Here is a 23,864-nt window from a genome sequence, read left to right on the forward strand (position 1 = left end):
AGGGCTGTAGGGCCTATACTCAGCTTCATCTTTCTGGGGCTTCAAGTTGATGACTCCGTTCAACTGCGAGAAAGAGATTTTCTACCCAAACGGGAGATAGGCAACTGACGTCTCCGTTCCTGTCTGAAGTCAAAGCAGATTCAATCTAACTCTGCTGTAGTCCAGAGTCATCCTTAAAAGCAAACTCAGTGTGAGAACCGAAGAAACTTGGAGAGTGGCCAATTCTCCGAGCCTCACTCGTTCTCAGACTGGATTGAGAGGTAAACACAAAATCTACGTGCTCTTATCAGCTAGGGTCTGGTGTGAGAAACACAGCTTGGTCTACCATGTGGAAAAACACAGCTTGGAAAAACACAGCTCATCTGCAATGTCTCAACGGCAATGTCTAACTCCACGTTAAAGCCAATAGGCAGCTAACCTAAATACCAAATGTAATGTCTAATGCCATGTCAAAGCCAATAGGCAGCTAAACTGAATACAGAATGTAATGTCTAATGCCATGTCAAAGCCAATAGGCAGCTAACCTGAATACCAAATGTAATTCTAATGTCATGTTAAAGCCAACAGGCAGCTAAACTGAACACAACGTGTAATGTCTAATGTCATGTTAAAGCCACACACACACACACATATATTAAGAAAAGAAGATGTCCATGCAATGTATGTAAATATTTACATAAAGAAAGTACTACAATGGCTAGAGGCTTCGGGGGAGGTGAAAGGGCGCATGTGAATCTGCAGCACTACATGCCACAAACAGATGTATACTGGGTAAGTGACATTTTTCGTTCAATGGCATGTGTAGTTACAGATAAACATGCTTTGCATAGACTGAAAAGCAGTTCCCTCCTAAAATAAGCGGTGGCTAGCTTTTAGGAGTTGGAGTAGTTTGAAATTGTGTTTTAAGCACTGCTTGACCCACATTTGCTTGTTGGTGAGATAGCACATCCACACAGTAGTGTTTAGTAAATATGTGGTGTAGACCATGTGGCTGCTTTGCATATGTCTGCCATTGGTATATTTTCTAAGAATGCCATTGAACCTCCTTTCTTTCTAGTAGACTGTGCTTTAGGAGTTACTAATAGGTGCCTTTTAGCTTCAAGATAGCAAGTTTGAATACACTTTACTATCCATCTGGCTAATCCATGTTTGGAAATGGGAATGCCTTTATGAGGCTGTTGAAAAGCATTTCTAAATCTTTTGTTCTGTCTACATAATACATAAGAGTTATTTTGAGATCAAGAGTGTGTAGAGCTGTTTCAGCAACTGAATCTGGCTGTGGAAAGAAGACTAGCACATTCTACTGACTGACTGATGTGAAATGGTGAGACCACTTTAGGTAGAAATTTTGGACTTGTCCTAAGTACTATTTTGTGTTTATGAATTTGGAATACTGATGCAGCTGGTGGAGCTCTAGGTGGAATAACTCTTTTAAGGCCTTCCATAAAACCTTTTTATGACAGGAATTCTAAACAGAGAATTATACTGTCTGTTTTCGAGTTAGGCTGATATTGTTGTTAAATGAATTTTAATAGATGAATATGCAATATTTGCTTTTGTGAGTAAAGCAAATAGCATACAATATCCTGTACCAATGCTTTAAGTGGACATATGTTTTTGGGTTGACTGTAATATACAAAACGTTTCCATTCAGCTGCATAGCACTGCCTGGTTGTAGGTTTACGTGCTTCCTTTAGAATGCCCGTACATTCTGATGGAAGCCTTAAATATCCAAATTCTATGATCTCAGGAGCCAAATCACCAGGTGGAGCATACTGGGACTGGGATGCCTGATTTGACCTTTGTTTTGAGTCAACAACAAGGCTGGTCTGTTTGGGAGTTTGTGATGTGGTACTACAGATAGATTCAATAGTGTTGTGTACCAGTGTTGAAGTGCCCATGCCGGAGCTATGAGTATCACAGTGAGGGAAGTGTGATGGATTTTGTTGACCAGAAACTGAAATAGTGGGCGAGGGAGAAAGGCGTAAGCAAATATCCCTGACTAACTGATCCATAGAGCATTGCCCTTGGATCGAGGGTGTAGGTACCTGGATATGAAGTTTGGGCATTTTGCATTTTCGCTTGTTGCAAAGAGGTCTATGTTTGGTGTTCCCCACATGTGAAAGTACTGTTGAATTACTTGTGGGTGAACCTCCCATTCGTGTATTTGTTACTGCGTCCTGCTTACGAGCTCCGCTGGCTGGTTGTGTATCCCTGGGATATATTCTGCTAATAGTTGAATACGATTGTGAATTGCCCTTTTCCAAATTGTCTGTGCTAGAAGGGACAATTGAGATAAGTGTGTCCTCCCCGTTTCTGCAGATAATAGATTGTTGTCATGTTGTCTGTCCTTATTAACACTGTCTTGTGTGTGATCTGTGGCTGGAATGCTTTGAGTGCTACGAACACTGCTAGTAATTCCAAGTGGTTTATGTGGTAAGTCTGCTGAACTGAGTCACATTCTCCCTGTATTGTAAGATTGCTGAGATGGGCTCCCAAACCTGTCACTGATGCATCTGTGGTGATTATGGTCTGTGGCACAGGGTCCTGAAATGGCTGCCCTTTTGATAAGTTGGTGTGATTCCACAACTGCAGAGAGTTGTATGTTTGGCGGTCCAACAACACTAGATCGTGAAGTTGACCCTGTGCCTGAGAACACTGAAAGACACTGTTGCAGGGGTCTCATGTTTAGACATGCATTGGGCACTATTGATATGTAGGATGCCATCATTCCCAACAGTTTCACGATAAACCTTACTGTGTAAATTTGATTTTATTGTAGCTGAGATATGTGAATGTGGAACGCTTGAATACTTTGTGGGGTTGAGTAGGCTAATGCTGAGTGTTCAGAATTGCTCCCATATATGGTTGTATTTGCGCTGGCTGAAGGTGAGACTTCTGGTAATTGATTGTGAACCCTAGACTATGTAGGGTATTGATTGTGTATTGTGTGTGTTGCTGATAGGTTTGAATGGTGCTGGCTTTTATGAGCCAGTCATCCAGATAGGGAAAGACTTGTATATACTGTCTTCTGAGGTATGCTGCAACCACTGCTAGGCATTTGGTAAATACCCTTGGTGCTTTTGTTACTCCGAAGGGTAACACTTTGAATTGGTAGTGCTTACCTGATATCACAAACCTCAAGTATTTGCGGTATGCTGGATGTATGGGAATATGGAAGTAAGCATCTTTTAGATCTAATGCTGTCATGTAGTCATGTGCTCTGAAAGAATATAGTGATTGAGAGGTCTGAGATCGAGGATTGGTCTGAGAGTGCCATCCTTTTTTGGTATGAGGAAGTATAGAGAATATACTCCTGTTCCTTGTTGATTGATGGGTACTACCTCTATTGCTCCTTTGAGTAGAAGAGATTCTACCTCTTGTTTTAGCAGAACAATGTGTTCCGGAGAAAGCCAGTGCCCATTGATCTGATGTAATTTGTTGCCAATGCCGGTGGAAATGTTGCAGTCTTCCTCCCAGAGGGGATGTGAGGTGTGTGGGGATGCAGAGAAACTCACTGCTTTGATGAGGTGGAGGCACCTATGGGGCACCTACCTCTGAAATTGGGCCCTCTATAGGAACCCCTGAAAGATCCCCTAGAATAAAACTGTTGTCCCTGTTTTTGTTGGGATGTAGAAGCCTCTGATGTTTGGGGTTTAAAACCTCCTCTGAATTGGGGCTTACAAAAAGTGCCCCAAAAAGGTGTTGTGTAAAGGGCACCCATGGCCTTTGCTGTATCAGAGTCCTTTTTTAATTTTTCCACTGGTGGTATCCACCTCAGGTCCAAATATTTGTTGTTTATTGAATGGCATATTAAGGACAGCTTGCTGAATTTCAAGTTTGAATCCTGAGGATCGCAACCAAGCTTGCCTTCTGATCATAACACTAGTATTAATTCCCCTAGCTGCGGTGTCAGCTGCGTCTAGTGCAGATCTAATTTGATTGTTGGCAATAGCTTGTCCTTCTGCCACTACCTGCTGTGCCCTTGTTTGGTGTTCTGTAGGGCGATATTGAAGGAACTCCTGCATTTCGCCCCAGTGGGCCTTGTCATACCTGGCTAAAAGAGCTTCGGAGTTGGCAATTCTCCAGTGTTTTGCATCTTGAATTGCCACTCTTTTGCTTGCTGTGTCAAATTTGCGGCTTTCTTTATCAATGGGAGGAGCATTCCCTGTGGACTGACTATTTGCCCTTTTCCTAGCTGCACTGACCACAATGGAATCAGGTGGCAGTTGTTGTGATATAAAATTTGGGTCTGATGGTGCACCTTTATATTTCTTATCCACCCTAGGTTGTAGTACCCAAGCCGTTGCCGGCTCTTTAAAAATGTTATCAGCATGTTTTAACATGCCTGGTAGTATCGGGAAACATTGGTACTGCTTATGTGTGGAGGATAGGGTGTTGAATAGGAAATCATCCTCTATAAGCTTAGAGTGCAGCTGCACATTGTGGTATGTGGCTGCTCTGGCAATGACCTGATTATAGACCGTGGTGTCTGCAGGTGGAAATGGCCTAGTGGGATACAGATCAGGGTCATTAGATGGAATTGGGTCAGAATCATACATATCCTGTGGGTCCATATTATAAGAATTGTCACCCATATAATCCCAATGTGAGGACACAGGAGCTTGTGCAAAAAACTATGTGGGTGAAGGTGGTGGTGGAGTGTCAGGTGGTGGAGAAGTAGGAAGGAAAGGCGAATGCAGTGGAGAAGGCTGTTGCACTGTCTACGGCTTCTCTTTATGCTTAAATATTTTTGCCAGTGAAGGGCCAGATTCCAAACCTTCTTGGAATGACAGTTTCCTCTTGGTGATAGGAAGAGGAGGAGGCAATAAGTTTCTCGTGTATCCTTTTGGATTTGGATTTTCCCTCTGTTTATGGTCCATGACCTAAAGAATGGGCCTAATGTCTGTTGACTCCTCTGAAGATGGATCATGTTTACTTCCCACAAACGTATGCTCTGGAAGCTTGGTGATAGACTGCTTTAAATGGTCCGAAAATGTGGAGCTTATGGATGTTTTTCTGGCTACGAAGAGAAGCCTGGATGCTTCGGCTCCGAAGAAGAGCTTGGATGTTTCAGCTCCAAGGTGGTATGTAGCCGTTTCGGTTCCAATGTGAAAGCTTCCATCTTACGTCTCGATCCTGAAACAAGCATGGCAGTCTGTTCAGTCGAGTGCATTTTGGCCTTTTTCGACACCAAACTCGAGGGCCAGTCGTCAAGAGGTAATTTTCGGGTCCAACCAAGGCTGGCAAGCAGTGGTGGATGAAAGGCCCTCTGTGCTGACTTTTTAAACTGTTTTTGGTGATGGGAAAGGGCTGGCGTACTCACGTACTGTGCCGAAGGAATAACTTGGCTGTCCCGGTCGGAGTCGGAGTCTGCGATGGAAACTGCAGTCTGCGCTTGTTCCTCACTGAAATGACGGGCATTTGTTCTGTCAACTTTGATGCCATCTCTAGCCATCTTGCTCTTCGATCGGAAGGATCCGCACGCCTCCCAGGTTTCTTCCTTATGTTCTGGAGAGAGGCAGATGGGAACTTGGCATGGCACCGAGGGCAGAATTGAAATGGAGTCCGATCCATGAGCCTGTGATGCAGTAGTTCAGAGAAGGCCCGAGAAGGGCACGGGTGCCCAAAAAGGCATTTAATCGATACCGATGCTACAATCGGATCGAGTGTAGTGAGAAAACGTGTTCGAAAACGATACTGACGTTGAAGGCTAAAATAGAGAAGTTCAGATAGTACTGAACTGAGATCTACAGGAGCGTGAGGGAACACGTCCGAACCCGACAGTGGAAAGAAAACAATCTAACAAAGGACTCGATGGCCATGCACACTATCACCGAGAGGAGGAGTCACTCGATCTCGTGACTCGGAAAAGCTTCTTCGAAGAAAAACAACTTGTAACACTCCAAGCCCAACACTAGATGGCAAACTTATGCAAAGCATGTGTATCTGCAGCTACACATGCCATTGAATATATATTAACAATAGTTTGAAATCAAGCCACATTTAAACTTGTGAAGGCATGCTGTATGGTGTATGTTATTTAAAATGTTCTGGGACAGTGTTATGTTTTGTTTAATTATGAAGTAAGTAGTATTAATAAAGTACTTTAGGAGAAAGTGTTCTCAGCAAAATGATCCCTTTTAAACAAATGAAAAAATAAAAAGCATAATCATGTTCAGAAAATGCAGTTGGTGCTTTCACTATTGCATCCAACTTTGAATTTTTGGAAATACTGTCATAGCTCGGTGGACGGGTTTTATCCTGTCATTAATGGGAATGTATTTTAATACCTTGTGCCTTTAAAAAGAATGCAGCTTGTACCCACAATACGATCTTTCCTGGCCTTTTAATAGATTGGGTCATAGATTGAAGAAGACTCTTTTTCAAACAGTCTGCAATTATTTATCCTTTGTAGGCTATGTGTGACTTTATGCAGGCGCCATGTTGAGACAAAGAATGTAAACCTGCTAAAATATCCTACATAGCGGCTGCTGTGCCCTTGCCACAATACTGTGCTTAAAAAACATGGACACATTTACCATTTTGCAACTGAAACAAAATGGGCTTTAAAATGCAATCAGTCGTTTTGTCTATAACAGGTGACGTCCTTTTTTATATATGTCTTTTAAATGCGGAAACAGGAATTGTCCTTTGAAAAGGCTATTCTACCTTTCTGCCATAACACACATTCTCACTGTACATAATTTCAGTACACTTAAAAGAGTTTATTTATTATTTACACAATTCCACAACAGTTCCAATACAACACATCTCTCACTTGTACTTCTACCAACCCTGTCATCTACTCACCACACACCAAATGCACCTCTTATCTCTCTCACTGCCACTATCAACTCTTATCTCATAATACCATTGTCCCCTCTCATCCCTACCTCACATTACCTAACTCCTCTCTATACTACCTACTAACATGTGCTACCTTCCTGTACCTCCTCACGCTGCGCAATAATCCAACTCTCCCATCCCCCCTCCCTCTATGTGCCCCTTCTACTTCTCCCTCTATCTCTCACTCTATCTCTTCCTCTCTTGTATTCTCCCTCACCCATCTATCGTGCTCTGTCATGCACTATCCCCACCTCACTAATACAGGTAACTTCAGATATTCTCATACAATTTCTTTCATGTACCTTTTCAAAGTTTCCGTCTCTCAAACACATGCTCCCCTCCTCTTCTTAATGTGTCGACTGCATACACAAAAGATCCCTCTTTAGGCATCTGTGGCCTGCTCTCCCCTTCTTCCTCACACACTATTTTTGCTCCTCTCTCTCAATGTCAATAATCACTACCTGCACAAACTACCTATCACCCTCATTCTTCCCTTCTATCTATTCTCTGCACCTTTCAACACTATCTATTCACCATGCCACATAATTCTACTACACAAATACACTACACAACACACAATTCCACACCACACAACCCCAATACAACACACACATTTCCACAATACACCACATACATTCACTACACTACAAAACTAAACACATAGATAAAAACATTATCATTTACAGGCCAATAGCTCTAACTCTCACAAATGTGAGACCTATTGCATTCAAATGCTTGTTCACTACTGCGAGGGCTGCTCCTCTCACAGGTTAGCATTGGGAATTCCCTTATATATTTTTAAGTGGTAATTTCTGATCTGAAAGGAGTAGCGTGGGCATGTTTGGTATGTCTGAAATGGTAGTGAGAAATTCTGCTTACTGGTGTAGTTGGATTTTACATTACTATTTTAGAAATGCCACTTTTAGAAAGCGGGCATTTATCTGTGCTTTAACTCAAGTGTTCTGCTGCCTGACTCCAATCGCCATCTAGGGCAGAGAGACAGCTATACTTTTTGCAAACTTTCCAGACTGCCACATCAGAGGAGGGGCTGGGTGTGATAAGACAGACATCTGCATACTGATAGTTTCCTGGGATGAGCAAGAGGGAGGTAGGATACACATATCTGTGAAAGCTGTGTCCCTGCCTCACAAAGTGGGCTAATTTACCCGCTATTGAAATCTGGAGCCAGGGCTGGGTTGAAAGGGGTTATGTGTTACGACTCTGTCGCCCCATCTCTAGGGGGCGCTGTAAGGGGACTGTCGGAAGCCTGGGAATCACCTTGAACACTGATCTAGCGTCCCTTCCTGACTCCTGTTTGTTTCTCTTTTCGCCATGGTATACTTGTGTAGTACTACATTTGCTTCCTGGGACTGCAAATCCCATAATGCACAGCCTGGCAGTCAGGAAAGCCTGGATTCAGTTTCCCATTGTTTTCTATGGGAGAAGTCCAGTTGCTCCTTTTCACCGGATCCTCTCCTCCAGGAGTTGCAAGTGTCTGAAACTACACACACCTGAGACCTCTCCTGTGCAGCCCAGATTGGAACTGCTTATAAGCAGCCATTTCCGCAAGATCCCTGTCGTGCACTGGAGTTCGATTCCATTGTGTTACAGACCCCTTATCGGATGGCGTTCCAGTTTTGTTCCTGTTCTGTTCCAGCTTGATCCAGTTTCCTATTTCTCTTTCCTGCTCCTGGTTGATCCAGCCAGAGTCTGCTCCCTATCTCTTAGCCTTGTCCCTGTTTCTCTGTCCTGCTTCTGCCTTGTTTCAGCCTGAACCTGCTCTCTGTTTCCCAGTCCTGTTTTCTGCTTATTCCTACACCCTCTATTCCAGCCCTGTCCTTGCCTGTTCCAGCCAGAGCCTGATCTCAGTTTCCCAGTCCTATCTCTATTTGTTCCAGCCATAAGTTTGCGCCCGGTTTTCAAGTCCCAGTCCTGCCTTTGCTTCAGCCTGAGCCTGTTCCCAGTTCTTGCCTCTGCCTCTTAGTTTGTTCCCTTCTGTTTCTGTTTCTTCTTGGTTATTTGTGTCTGGTAAGTGCTCTATCAGTCTTCACCACTGTATAAGTGATAAGTGTCCTCCTTTGTACTGGGGTTGGCTCCTGGTTTCCAGGAGGCAATTCCAGCCTCCATCATTGTCTAGTGTTATACATTGTCTTTCGTGCCTAACAGTGATAGTGTGCTATTGCTGTTTTCTCAGGAATCGCCACTGTGTTTCCAGCTGGACCCACAAGAGCATGTCTTCTGTATATAAGTACTATCCTTGTTTGTGCTCTAGGGTCCAGAGACAGAATCACTTCTGCTGCCTCCTTTCTATGGGGCTGGCAGGGTGACTATCTGTAAGAGCAAACTGCACAGAGGCATTGACACTCCCTGTCACTGTGGGAGGTTCTGCGTCTTACTTTGTGTACAACTCCAGCATGTTTGTCCATTAGTAATCCGTTTCCTATTTGTTCACACAAGGGTTGTTCTGCTTTTACTTTCCTGTTTCCTGTGCCTGTCCATAGCTGTCCTTTCTGTTTATGCCTTTAGCTGCTGTTCTGCCCTAGTATACTACCTGTTTAGAATATTCGGTGACCTCAAAGGGTGTCCCAACCAAAGTCCTGATCAGACCCACCCAAAACCGTGACATTATGTTAAACTGGAAGAAGTCCCTCTTAAGTCACCCCCTGAACATTTTGGAGTATAAGTACAGGGGCTCTGGGCCCACGATTTTAGAGTACTTGTCAACATCAGGACAGTGCACGCTCTACGGGCGACAAAAATGCAAAAACCCAGCCTTTATGCAAGAGCATAATTCATGCATTGTGTTTATATGCAGTATGTCAACCTTTTGCTTTGCAGACTTTAACCTTGAAAAACACTATTAATGATGTTTGCAATAATTGTTCATTTGCAAGGTATTGCTGCAGGCTTACTGAGTGTGTTAGGGTGTGGTCCCTTTCTAGGACCTTCTCGAAGCTTTCTCTGCAGCATGACTGGGTGTGGTTTGTGGGCTGGGCTGGTCCGGCCAGACTCTATATAAGGGAGCCAGCCCAGCTCCACGTGCTCACTATTCAGAGGTCCCAGTGCAGAGCAGCAGAAACTTCCTGGGCTCCTGTTCTGGAGGCCTACCTTGATGTTCCAGGCCTGCCCCACATTATATTGATGATCCTTGAGCAGGGTGGTAAGGCGGAGGTCGGGCTGGGCCCCGACCCCATTCTCAAAGACTCTTGAGTTTTGGGCCTACTCTTGAAACTTTCAGAGTACGCGATTCGTTGCTCTCATGTAAAACTTGGTGTTCAGATCGGCAACAGCTTGCGCGATCATTTCATCGCATTTGCATATTCTTGTTCGAATCGGCAGTGTGCGCAATTCATTTTCTGCATGTAAAACTTGGTGTTCAGATCGGCAATAGCTTGCAAGATCATTTCATGGCATTTGCATATTCTTGTTGGAATCGGCAGTGTGCGCGATTCATTTCCCGCATGTAAAACTTGGTGTTCAGATCGGCAACAGTTTGCGCGATCATTTCATGGCATTTGCATATTCTTGTTCAAATCGGCAGTGTGGGCGATTCATTTCCCGCATGTAAAACTTGGTTTCCAGATTGGCAACAGCGTGCGCGATCATTTCATGGCATTTGCATAGTCTTGTTAGAATCGACAGTGTGCGCAATTCATTTCCAGCATGTAAAACTTGATGTTCAGATCGGCAATAGTGTGCGCGATCATTTCATGGCAATTAAAACTTTGATGTGTAGTGTTTGTTGAAGTGCACACATTTATCTTGGGCTTTTGGATTTTCTGTGAAGATGCTAAATTCAAAATGTGACATTCTTTCTGCATATTAAGTCCCTAGTACAATTCCTATTGTTTTCCAGGGAATGTTTCAGATTGCCTTTTGGCCTCATGTAAAAATGCAATGTTTGTTCTGAAGAATAAGTTACTTACCTTCGGTAACGCTTTTTCTGGTGGATACAATAACTACTTGTGGATTCCTCACCTAAAGAATTATCCGCCTCGCGCCAGCCTCGACGGAAATTTCTTCTAGCTCTGCACGTCGACGATGACGTCACAATCGCCTGACTCCACGCGACGCCGTATGACGTCATCCAGGCAATAAGAAGCCCTCGTCGATGTGCAGACGTCCAGTTATCACCATTTTTTACGTGCCATAGAGGCGAACAGGTGAACATTGACCTTGAAGAGAACATAATCACATCAAATGAAATGAAAACACAACATTTATTACAATAAAAATAAAATAAAGTAACGGCAATAACTGCTCCATATGGAAACAAATATGTCAGTCAAGTTCAAACATGTTTCCTTGAACTATCTAAATCAGAGAAAAAAATGCACATATACATGCCACATTTATATACATGATCCAAGTATATACATATATACAAGACAACGGTGCTCACCCATGGATTTCATGGTACGACCAGTCAGGCAACGGGCAGGCGGGTGGGACCGTGAGGAATCCACAGGTAGTTATTGTATCCACCAGAAAAAGCGTTACCGAAGCGTTATCCTCATCAAAGTTTATGACTTTGATGAGGATACCCCTGGAAGAGAACTAGGATTTACAGGTAAGTAACTTATCCTTCTCTTCCAGGGGATCCTCATCAATAGTCATAAACATTGAATAGATTAGCAAGCCCATCCCTAAACCCAGCGGACTGTCCGATAGAAGTGCAGGAATAGACATGTCTTACGCAAATAAATTCCTTAGAGAGGCCTGCCCCACTTGGGCATCCGCTCTTGCATCTGACTCTAAACAATAATGTCTTGTAAAAGTATGGACAGACTTCCATGTAGCAGCCTTACAAATCTCAGATATAGCAACATTGTTAAGGAGAGCAGCAGTAGCCGCTTTTCCCCTTGTGGAATGCGCTCTAGGCCGCGCTAGCAATTGTCTATTAGCTAGCTGGTAAGTATTAACAATACAAGAGACTATCCATCTTGATATTGTTCGCTTAGATGCTGCTTCTCCTGTCCTTAAATGACCATAGTTCACAAACAAGCGGTTAGAGTGTCTAATCGATTTTGTCTTGTCCAGATAAAATTTCAGCACTCTTTTCAAGTCTAATGAGAGCAATGCTTTCTCAGCCGGAGTTTCCGGATTGGGAAAGAACGTCGGTAAAGTTATGGTCTGATTAATATGGAATTCTGACACCACCTTCGGAAGGAAAGATGGGTGAGTTCGTAGAACTACTCTATTGTCATAAAAAACCGTGTACGGTTCTTTTGCAGACAAGGCCTGGATCTCACTGACCCTCCTCGCTGAAGTAATGGCCACCAGAAAAGCCGTTTTCCACGTAAGGTGTTGTAAGGAGGCCTTATGGATAGGCTCGAAAGGAGGGCCCATAAGTTTTGCTAGGACTATGTTCAGTTCCCACGGAGGAGAAGGCCTCCGAATTGGCGGAAAAACTTTCTTCAAACCTTCTAAGAAATCCTTGACTACAGGTTTCGTAAAGAAGGATTCCTGAGAAGGTGACTTGCGATAGGCAGTAATAGCAGACAAATGTACCTTAATAGATGATACCTGCAGACCGGATTTCGCTAGGTGAAGCAAATAGGACAGTATGACGTCCTCCTGCGCCCGTAAGGGATTATGGCCTTGCTGACAGCACCATATGTAGAATCTCTTCCACTTAAAAGCGTAGGAACGCCGCGTGGAAGGCCGTTTGGACTCTTTCAAGATGTTCATGCACTCCTGCGAGAGTCCTAGGTGCCCATACTGCAGGAATTCAGGAGCCATGCTGTTAAGCTCAGAGAGGGTAGGTTGGGATGCAGAATCCTGCCCTCCATTCTGCTCAGAAGATCCGGTCTGCACGGCAGCCTCCTGTGAGGTTTTTCCGACAGGTTGAGGAGATCCGTGTACCAGAATTGTCGAGGCCATTGTGGCGCTATAAGAATCATTCTGGTCCTGGATCCGTAAAGTTTGCTGATCACTGCCGGAATGAGGGGAATCGGAGGAAAAGCGTAAAGAAATGTCCCTGACCAGTCGATCAACAGGGCATTCCCTCGAGATCCTGGACGGTAGAACCTGGATGCGAAGTCTGGGCATTTCCTGTTTACATCGTCTGCGAAGAGGTCCAGTTGAGGCCGACCCCATTGCGCGAAGATGTATTCTGCGACTTCGTCGTGCAGAACCCAATCGTGAACGTCCTCCAGGTGTCTGCTTAGAAAGTCTGCTTCTACGTTCTGCTGACCTGGCAGGTGAACTGCTGTGATTGACATTCCTCTGGCCAGGAGCCAATGCCATATCGCTTGGGACTCTCGTGAAAGGGGTAGGGATCTCGTTCCCCCTTGTTTGTTCAAGTAATACATCGTGGTTGTATTGTCCGTCTGCATCAATAGAGTTTTCCCCCGAAATTAGCGGTGTGAAAGACTTGAGAGCCAGATGGACCGCTCTGAGTTCTAGCAGATTGATGTGGTACTGCTTCTCCTTGTCTGACCACAGACCCTGCGCTTGAAAAGGACCCAGATGAGCCCCCCATCCCTGAAGAGACGCATCCGTTACCAGAGTGTCGGATGGAAGTACCTGGTGAAACGGAGCGCCCACTGACAGGTGAGGTCTGTGCATCCACCATCTCAATGACTGCAGTGCTACCTCCGGTAGCCGCATTGTGTCTTCCCAGCGACCTGTTCTTTGGCTCCAATTGGCCTCCAATGCCTCTTGGAGGGGTCTCATGTGGAGTCTGGCATTTGGGACAATAAAGATGCACGATGCCATGGAGCCCAGTAGTGATGTCACCTGACGTGCCGTAGGTGCGCTGGCTCTCAACAGGTCCTGGCACTTCATGTTTATTGAGGACAGTCGTTCCTCCGAAGGATACACTTTTTGTAGTTCTGTGTTTATGATAGCTCCTAGGTAGTGAAGACTCTGCGTTGGAGTCAAGGTTGACTTCTGGTAATTGACCTGAAGACCTAGAGCTTCGCAAACTCCTAGTACAATGTCCCGATGGCTTCTCGCCTGCTCCGGAGAAGAAGCCTTTAGTAGCCAGTCGTCTAGGTATGGATATATGTATATCCTTTGTCTTCGTAGATGCGCCGCCACCACTGCTATACATTTCGAGAAAACTCTTGGAGCAGATTTCAGGCCAAAGGGTAGAACCCTGAACTGGTAATGCTGTAACGCTACTCGAAAGCGCAGGAATTTTCGATGCTTTGGAGCTATTGGGATGTGGAAATACGCATCCTGCAGGTCGATGGAGCACATCCAGTCTCCCTGATGCAGTTGAGGGAAAATTTGGTGAAGCGCTAGCATTCTGAACTTCTGCTTTCTTATGTATTTGTTCAGCAGTCTTAGATCCAGGATTGGCCTGAAAACGCCCTCTTGACCCTTCTTTGCTACTAGAAAGTAACGGGAGTAGACCCCCTTTCCTCTGTGGGCAGGTGGAACCCTTTCTATGGCATTCTTTCTTAGGAGGGCGAGAGCCTCCTTGCGTAGCAAGGTGAGATGAGCCGGATTGTGTTTGGTTGGTGGCAAGTGTGGTGGAGGCTGCTTGAAAAGGAGAGAATAGCCATGTTCGACAATATTGAGCACCCATTTGTCTCTTGTGATAGAGTGCCACTCGTGAAGATGAGCAATAATACTTCCCCCCACCGGAGTGGTGTACAGTGTCGAGGGAAGCGAGACTTCATTGCTTAGTGGGTGCTTTTGGAGTGGACTGTTGAGGTCTACTTGACCCTCGCTCCCTTGTGTTTCTTCGCTGAAACAGAGGGCGTCCCTGTCGTTGCTGAGACCTTTGCGACCAATGAGGGGTTTGAACCCTCTGTTGGAAAGGGCGTCTATCGTACGGTCTGTACCTCCGCCTGAAATCTTTCCTTCTTTCGAGGCCTACCGCCTTCATGGTATCCACCTCGGTCTTCATGCGGGCCATCTCTTCGTCTGCATGGGCACCGAATAGAGAATTCCCGGCAAATGGGAGATTCAGGATACGTTGTTGTGCCTCCTGTTTCAAGCCAGTGAGCCTCAGCCAGGAAGATCTCCTCGCACAGATACCATGTGCGTACCCATGAGCCGCCAAATCCGCCCCATCCGCTGCCGCGCTGATAACTTGGTTAGATACCAGGCATCCTTCCTGTAGAATCTCTTGGAAATCTTGCCTGTCTTCTCTGGGCAGTTTTTCTGTAAATCTACTGAGGGAATCCCACAGAGAATGATCGTACCTGCCCAGGAGCGCAGACGCACTAGAGACCTTCATTGCTGAAGCCGCTGTCCCGCACATCTTTCTTCCCAGAGAGTCTAAATGCCTGCTCTCTTTATCCGGGGGTACCGTGGATGAAGATGCCACCGAGTGGGTCTTTCGGGCGGCAGCTATGATCACGGAGTCTGGTGGCGGATCCTTCCTAAGGAATAAAGGGTCTTGCTCTGGAGCCTTGTACTTTTTAAGAATCCGAGCCGGGGCAGACTTAAGCGAGGCTGGGGCCAGAAAAGTGTCCATGGTCGGCTGCAACAAACCAGGCACTAGAGGCAGCAACTTTTTCGACGCTGATCTCTGTTGTAGCGTCTCAAAGATGATTGATGAGGAGGTAGACGGTTCTGGAACCTCTATATTGAGTTTCTGCGCTCCTCTTAGCAACACCTCGTTGAAAGTGGTTATGTCATCCACTGGTGAGACTCTAGCAGGTGGTGAATCTGTAAGAGTAGGTGAGTAACGCCCGACAGAAGAACCTGATGAAGACCAAGAGGGTGATCTTCTTGAGCGCGACCTGGATCTCCGTTGAGAGCGAGATCTGCTGCGGGACGCTGTAGCCGAGCGCCCAGGCCTCGCGGTCGGCTGTCGAGGAGCTGAACGAGCCCGTTCTGCCCCGGCTGTCGGCGATGGCGTTCTTGGTGGGGAGGCAGTGGGTGAATACATTCGCGAATATTGCGAATCTGGGGAGGCCGCTGGTCTGTTGAGGCTCTCCAGCCATCTCGGAGATAGGTTGATGGGCGAGACATGCCCAGGAGATGCTCTTGACCGAGAAGAGTCGCTCGGTATGGAGACCACTGGAGACTGAGCCTTGTCTGGCGAGGGGCGATGTTCTGCTCCCTGTTGGACAGGTAAAACCTGCGTCGACGTCGATGGCTGTTTCGACGTCGAAGGACGCCCAGTCGGTTGGTCCTGCCTCGACATTGAGTGCCTTGACGTCGAACGGCGTTCCTTGGACCTCGACCTGCTCGCCGTCGTGTGCCTCGACGTGGAGCGATGGGAGGTTGACGGCGGATGTTTCTCGTGCCGTCGTGGAGATCTCGACGTCGTGTGTCCTGACGTCGGGGGGCGCACAGCCTTTGGCGGCGACCGGGCATGCCGGCGGTGGCTCGACGTCGATCGGCGGGCTGCCGTCGACGGAGACCTGCCCCTGCTCTGATGTTCCCTCGACGCCGTTCCCTTCGACGTCGGGTGCGTCGCCGTCGACGGCGATCTATGCCGGTGGGACGGTGGTAGCGACGACGTCGACGGTGAACAAACAGGTATTTTCCTACCTGTCGACGTCGACCGGGCCATTCTCTCCTGAGAATGGCCTTCTGGATGCCTGGGGAGTGAGGAGGACGATGGTCTTTTCCTCTCCTGAAGCCCATGAAGTCGGATCTTCTCTCTGTCTTTCAGAGTCCTCCTAGACATGTTCTTACAGTACTTACAAGTGTCAGGGCCGTGACTCTGAGGCAGGCACACTATGCACAGAGAGTGGGGATCTGACTGGGCCTTCTTCTTCCCACAAGCAGGGCATTTGACAAAAAGAGAAGGCATTTTTCTGTCAGAAAAAACCTTCCTAGCTCAGACAAAGATGTTACTTGTCGAGTGAAAAGTGAAAAAACGCTTTTTTAAAGAATTTTTCTGAGGAAAACTCAGAAAAAACTGAGAGCTCAATGCTCCAGGATCCTCTCAGAAGAAGCCGGAAAAAAGAACTGACCTAACTGTGAACCAACTGTCACCTTTCCTTCACCCCTGAGGCATGGTGGGATACTGGAGGTGCTCAGGGTCTTAAAGGCACAGTGCCAAAGTTTTTATGGTTCTCCTGTGTTAACCTACATGCAGCCTATTGGCTAAGAATGCTTCATTGTTTTTCAATGCAGTTTTCTCTATTTTTTCACTAGAGTTTGCTACTGCTTACTTCCCCAAGCCTAGTTTTAGGAGCTTGGGTACTTATTTATGCTCTATTGTAGTATTTAAAAAAAAAAAAAAAAAAAAAAACTTCATAGAAATAAAGCATTTTAGCCTGTTTTTAACATGATAGCCTGCATGACTGTTTGTTACACATGTATAATGTGTATATATTTTATATATGCTCCGGGGTCCCCGCACAAGGGCGGGAATATTCAATGTTTATGACTTTGATGAGGATCCCCTGGAAGAGAACTTATTCTTCTGATGGATACACCTACCTGTGGATTCCTCACCTAAAGATTAGAGGGCCAGATGTAGCAAACGTTTGCGACTCGCAAACGGGCCGATTCGCAATTTGCGACAGTGCAAAATCGGAAATGGGATGCAAAAAGCCCATTTCCGACTCGCAAAAAGCGATGGGACCCGTTTGCGAGTCGCATCCGTTGCGACCCCATTTTGCGACCCGCAAATTGCAAGTCGCAATTTGCGAGTCGCAAACCTTATGCAATTGCAAATCGCAAATTGCGACTAGTCGCAAAAAGCCCAGTTTGCATGTCCCATTTACCTCTAACTCAGAGCAGGTGGTAACCATTACCAAGGTATAAAAGGGGACCCAGAAGGCATCTGGGTTACTCAAGATGGCGGAGATATACCTGATAGCAGTGAGGAGGAGAGTCTACGCAGCCCAGCAGAGGAGGAGGAGGGGCCACAGACAGGAGAAGATATATAGAACCAGGCAGACTCTTTTTCAGCAAACTGAAGAGGAGATCTATGACAAATACCGCCTTAGCAGCGCAGCCATTCTAGAATTAATAGATTTACTGAAACCACAGCTAGAACACAAGACTCTTCGTGGCTGCGCCATCCCTACGCATGTGCAAGTACTATGCGCACTGCACCTCTTGGCCTCAGGGAGCTATCAGGGGGTCATTGCTGTGGCAGGTGGGGTATCCCAAAGTGCAGTGTCAAGGTTCCTCAGGGCATTCCTAGATGCCTTAGTCACGCACATGTCTCACTTCATATACTTACCAAGGAATGAGGCAGAAATTAACAGCACCAAGCTGGACTTTTACCGCATTGTCCACTTTCCTCATGTCATAGGGTGTGTAGATGGGACACACATTCAAATATGCCCCCCTGCTAATCTGGAACACATTTTCCGCAACAGGAAGTGTACCCACTCACTCAACATACAGGTTGTTTGTGATGCCCATTATGTCATCACGGACATCGTAGCTAAGTTTCCTGGCAGTACCCATGACTCATACATTTTTAGGCATAGTGGGATACATCAACGCCTGGAACGTGGGGAATTTGGAGACGGTTACCTCCTAGGTAGAGCCACAGACACTTGCAGACATACACACAGGTCACTGTGCACGACAATCTGGACTTCCTAACCGTGTACTTTTGTGCCCAACAGGTGACAGTGCATATGCTCTCAGGCCTTGGATCATGACTCCGTTTTTAACACCCAGAACTGAATCAGAGAGGCAATACAACAGTGCGCATAAGAGGACCAGGAACCTGATCGAGCGCACCTTCGGACTGCTGAAGGCAAGATTCAGATGCCTCCACTGCAGTGGAGGCGCCCTCCAATACACCCCCATTACCGCTTTCAAAATTGTAGTCGCATGCGCCATCCTCCACAACATAGCCACCAGACGTGGGCTACCTCTCACCCCTGCAGACCCAGATCCTGATGATGAAGAGCAAGAACAACCACATCGCCATCATGGGGATAGGAGTCTAGCTAATCAAGGCAGACTGAGACGGGACCACATTGCAACGCAATATTTTGGACGGTACGTGTCAACTCCCACCATACTCACCTATTAACCATTTGTTAAGTGGAACAAAAATAACTGTTTTATTAATGTCATGAAGAAACTATATACAAGTTGAAATTGTCCATGGGCAGGAAAATGCCAACCAGTCATGTGGCACATTAACGCCATGTGCCACATTAAGCTGTCCTGGCTGTTATCTATGATCTCCTGCCCCTCCTGCCAGCCTGGCTGGTCCCTGCTGCGTCCATGGTGCTGTGCCTACCACTCCTCAGCACCCTACTGTGAGTGGCAGAGACACTGCTCACTGTTGAGCCCTCCTCCCAGGTGTATTTGTTAACTTCCTGGCTGTGATGCCATCATCATGTGCCAGGAAGTGTTTCCAGAGTGTTCTGGTATGCTTTCTGGAGTGTTCTGCTGCATCTGCAAGCAATTTTGAAGTTATTTGCAATTTGCGACACCCACTCGCTAATTGCGAGTTCGTTTTTGCACACTCGCAAACAGCGACCTCGCAAACTGCGGACTCGCACACAGCGTTGCGAGTCCGGCTGCGAGTCGCAAAATCGGATCGCTTTTTTTTCTGGCATTCCAATTTGCGACTCGCATTTTGCGACTCGCATCAACTCGCAAAATGCGAGTCGCAATTTTTATTTCCAAGTCCCAAAGCAGTACTACCTCCGAAGGTGGGTGCCCGAATGGTCAAACCAAGAAATCCTGCAGCACAGAGCGAGCAAAAAGGCCATCCCTCTTAACCTCAGAATCTAAACAATAATGTTTGAAAAAAGTATGGAGGGATGCCCAAGTCGCCGCCCTGCAGATGTCAACCACAGGAACACCCCTAGCTAAAGTCGAAGAGGCAGCCTTAGCTCTGGTGGAATGAGCACGAAGCCCCACAGGTGGTTCTTTCTTTGCCAAGGAATAACAAAGCTTGATACAGAGAATGACCCACCTGGATAGCGTTCTCTTGTGGACTGCTCTACCTTTCCTCTTCCCCACGTATCCAACGAAGAGCTGATCATCTTGCATGAAATCCTTCGTCCTGTCGACATAGAAGCTCAATGCTCTTCGTGGATCCAGTCGGTGGAGCCTCTCTTCCTCCTTGGTTGGATGAGGCGGAGGGTAAAAGGAAGAGAGAGTAAAAGACTGCCCCAAGTGAAAGGGTGTAACAACCTTCGGGAGGAAAGCAGTCTTGGTCCTTAACACCACTTTGGGGGTTATTCTAACTTTGGAGGAGGTGTTAATCCGTCCCAAAAGTGACGGAAAAGTGACGGATTTACCACCAGCCGTATTACGAGTCCATTATATCCTATGGAACTCGTAATACGGCTGGCGGTATATCCGTTACTTTACCGTCACTTTTGGGACGGATTAACACTCCTCCAAAGTTAGAATAACCCCCTTTGTCTCTAAAGAAGGAAAGGTATGGTGTCTCTACGCTAAAAGCCTGAAGCTCACTGACCCTTCTGGCCGATGTTTTGGCTACCAGGAATACGGTCTTGAGAACCAGCAAACGCAAAGCACAAGAATGCATTGGTTCAAATGGCGATCCCATTAGAAATGCTAATACTAAATTAAGGTCCCACTGAGGCATAACAAATGGTGAGGGTGGAAACTTATTAGTGAGCCCCTTAACAAACCTCAAAACAATAGGAAACTTAAACAAGGAAGGTTGATCAGGGAGGCACAGAAAAGGCCGACAGTGCAGATAAATAACCCTTAACTGTGGCAACTGCACAACCCTTCTGCGCCAGGAAAAGAGCAAATGACAATATGTCAGAAAAGCAAGCCTTTAAGGGATCAATTCTGTTCTCTCCACACCAACATACAAATTTAGCCCAATGACTTGCATAGATCGATTTGGTGGAGTGTTGCCTGGCCGATAAAATAACATCCACCACCTCCGGTGGGAGAGAAAAAGCACTCAGATTGCCCCGTTCAATCTCCAGGCATGAAGGTGCAGACTCTGGAGGTGTAGAATCTGCCCCTGCGACTGCGAGAGGAGGTCCACCCTGTAAGGGAGACGGAGCGGAGGGCACAGAGAGAGTTGGAGAAGGTCTGTGTACCACACCCTTCTTGGCCAATCCGGAGCTATCAAGATGACCTGGGCTCGGTCTTGGCGGATCTTCCTCAGAACTCGAGGAATCAGGGGTATGGGAGGAAACGCGTAAAGCAACTGACCCTTCCAGGACATCTGAAACGCATCCCCCAAGCTCCTTGCACCGGATCCTGGAGGCTGCAAAATAACGGGCACTGCGCGTTCTCTTGAGTAGCAAACAGATCTATCTGCGGATACCCCCATATCAAGAAGATGTAAAAAACCAGATCTGGATGAAGACGCCACTCGTGGTCGACCGAGCTGCATCGAATGAGAACGTCCGCACGCACGTTCAGAGCTCCAGCCAAATGATGTGCTACCAAGCAAATCTTGTGGTCCTGAAGCCAGGACCAGAGTCGAAGAGCTTCTCTACAGAGAAGATACGACCCCACTCCTCCCTGCTTGTTTATATACCACATCGCGGTAGTGTTGTCCGTCAGAATCTGGACTGACTGACCGCGAATGGAAGGGAGGAAGGCCTTGAGAGCCAGACGTACTGCCCGCAATTCCAACAGATTGATGTAAAATCTCTGTTCCACTGGAGACCAAAGGCCTTTGACCCCCACGTCCCCCAGATGAGCTCCCCACCCTGGAGTGGAAGCATCCGTTACCACTGTGGCCACCGGTGGGGGCAGCGAGAACGGCCTTCCTTGCGACAGGTTGCCGACCGCTGCCCACCACTGAAGATCCACTGCAGTGTCTTTGGTGATCGTAATCGAATCTTCGAGATCCCCTTTGTGCTGAAACCACTGCCTGCGGACGCACCACTGAAGAGCCCTCATGTGCCAGGGTGCATGAGTGACGAGCAGTATGCAAGAAGCAAACAGACCGAGCAGACGAAGGACCTTGAGGACTGGAACTACCGCTCCATTTTGAAACATCGGAATCAACGCCTGAATATCCTGAACCCGCTGGGGCGGAGGAAAGGCCTGATTCAATGTCGTGTCCAGTACTGCCCCTATGAACAGGAGGCATTGAGAGGGCTCCAGGTGAGATTTGGGCACATTGACTGAAAAACCCAGGTCGTACAACAACTGAGTCATCGACTGGAGGTGACACCGCACGAGCTCTGGAGTCTTGGCTTTGATCAACCAATGGTCCAGATAGGGAAACACCGCTATCCCTCTTCTTCTGAGCTCTGCAGCTACCACCGCCATCACCTTCGTGAAAACTCGAGGTGCTGAAGTAAAACCAAAGGGGAGGACCGCAAACTGATAATGGTGCGATCCCACCACAAACCGGAGATACTTCCTGTGCGATTTGAGGATTGGAATATGGAAATACGCGTCCTGCAAATTGACAGACACCATCCAATCTCCTTCGTTCAACGCCAAAAGAACCTATAAAAGGGTCAGCATTTTGAACTTTTTCTGCCTGAGGAACCAATTCAAAATCCTCAAATCCAGAATTGGACGTAATCAACCATCCTTTTTGGGTATCAGGAAGTACCTTGAATAACAGCCCTGACCCCTCTCCTGCTCGGGAACCAACTATACTGCACCTTTTGCCAATAGGGATAACACCTTCTGTTGCAGTAACAGAAGATGGTCTTCTGAACAGAAGGATGGGCGGGGAGGGAAGGGAGGAGGGAATTCCCGAAAGGGAAGAGCGTACCCCTTCTTTACAATGTCGATGACCCAAGAGTCTGATGTTATAAACTCCCACATTGGAAGAAATTGGGCAAGTCTCCCCCCCCCCACCGGAGACATGTGAACAGGAAGTGGTGGAGGACTAAGGCTGCTTCCCTTGCTGCACCCCTCCCGAGGAAGAGGCAGAGTGCTGCTGGGTGGCTCCTCTTGTACGTACTCTGCCCCTCCCCCTGAAGGATCTATAAGGCAGGGAGCTTGCAGATTGTTGTGGTGCCTGGAACCTGCCACAAAAGGAGGAGCCACGTCCAAAACCCCTAAGCTTCCTATACGACCTAAAGGAGGAGGAAGTAGCCGTCTGAAGTCCTAACGACCTCGCTGTGGCCCTGCTCTCTTTGAACCGTTCAAGAGCAGAATCTGCATTTGTCCCAAAGAGTTTTTCATCATCAAAAGGCAGATCCAGGAGAGTCGCCTGCGCATCCGTTGAAAAGCCTGATGAGCGCAGCCAAGCCGGACGTCTCGATACTATGGATGTGCCCATACCCTTGCCACAGAGTCCGAAGTGTCTAACCCAGACTGGATCACCTGGGTGGCCGCCGCCTGAGCGTCCGCCAGCAATTGCAACACTTCCTGCGACAAGTTCGGATGGCCTTTTGCTTCCTCCATAAGGGCATGAATATAACGTCCCAAAATGCAGGTTGCATTGGTTGACTTCAAGGCCATACTACAAGATGAAAAAGCCTTCTTTGCAGCATGGTCCATTTTCTTTGACTCCCTGTCCGCAGGGGTCCCGGGGAACGAGCCAGGAGAGGACCGGGAAGAGCAGGAAGCCTGAACAACTAAGCTCTCCGGTGTTGGGTGCTTGGAGAGGAAGACAGGGTCACCTGGAGCCGCCCGATAGCGTTGTGCTACCGCCCTGTTGACAGCTGAAGAAGACACAGGTTTCCTCCAAATGTCCTTGATGGGGTCCAGGAGAGCCTCATTGAAAGGCAAGAGAGGCTCTGCTGCCACAGAAGCTGGATGTAGCACTTCTGTCAAAAGGTTACTTTTCACCTCAGCAGTCGGAAGAGGAAGATCTAAAAAGTCTGCAGCCTTCCTTATCACTGCATGAAAAGATGCAGCCTCCTCAGTATACTCCCCAGGGGAAGCCAAATCCCATTCAGGGGAAGTATCGATACCACTCGCAGTGTCCAGCCCTTGAAAATCACCCAAAGGCTCCAAGATTTCGCCTTCTTCCAGGTGTTGCCTGTTATACTCTTCTTCCTCCAGAAGGCGCAAAGCCAGAAGTCTGGACCGGAGTCTAGACTCGAGACCCGGCGTCGATAAGGCGTTGGCCGACGCCGAAGATCTTCGCCAGTGCCGAGCCTCGGATCCATCCGACGCCGGACCCTCCGGCTCCACAGGAACCTTGACTGTGGACTGGATCCGAGGCTAATATACTGGCGCCATAGCAGGTGCCACAGGCC

The 23,864-nt window shown here is 47.2% G+C and overlaps 1 protein-coding gene across 1 annotated transcript in view; it reads right to left on the bottom strand.

Moving 5' to 3' along the window:
* The window catches only part of LOC138249319 (transient receptor potential cation channel subfamily M member 2-like), a 1,037,937-nt gene that overhangs the window by 748,053 nt on the left and 266,020 nt on the right, over positions 1–23,864 (bottom strand). Inside the window, exons 13-15 of the mRNA XM_069203278.1 lie at positions 22,942–23,810; positions 5,028–5,581; positions 3,126–3,223 (exon numbers count right to left, since the gene is read on the bottom strand). Coding sequence (XP_069059379.1) covers positions 3,126–3,223; positions 5,028–5,581; positions 22,942–23,810 — 1,521 coding nt within the window. The remainder of the gene's footprint in view (positions 1–3,125; positions 3,224–5,027; positions 5,582–22,941; positions 23,811–23,864) is intronic.

Source organism: Pleurodeles waltl, chromosome 8 (assembly GCF_031143425.1).
Source record: "Pleurodeles waltl isolate 20211129_DDA chromosome 8, aPleWal1.hap1.20221129, whole genome shotgun sequence".
Lineage (NCBI taxonomy): Eukaryota > Metazoa > Chordata > Amphibia > Caudata > Salamandridae > Pleurodeles > Pleurodeles waltl.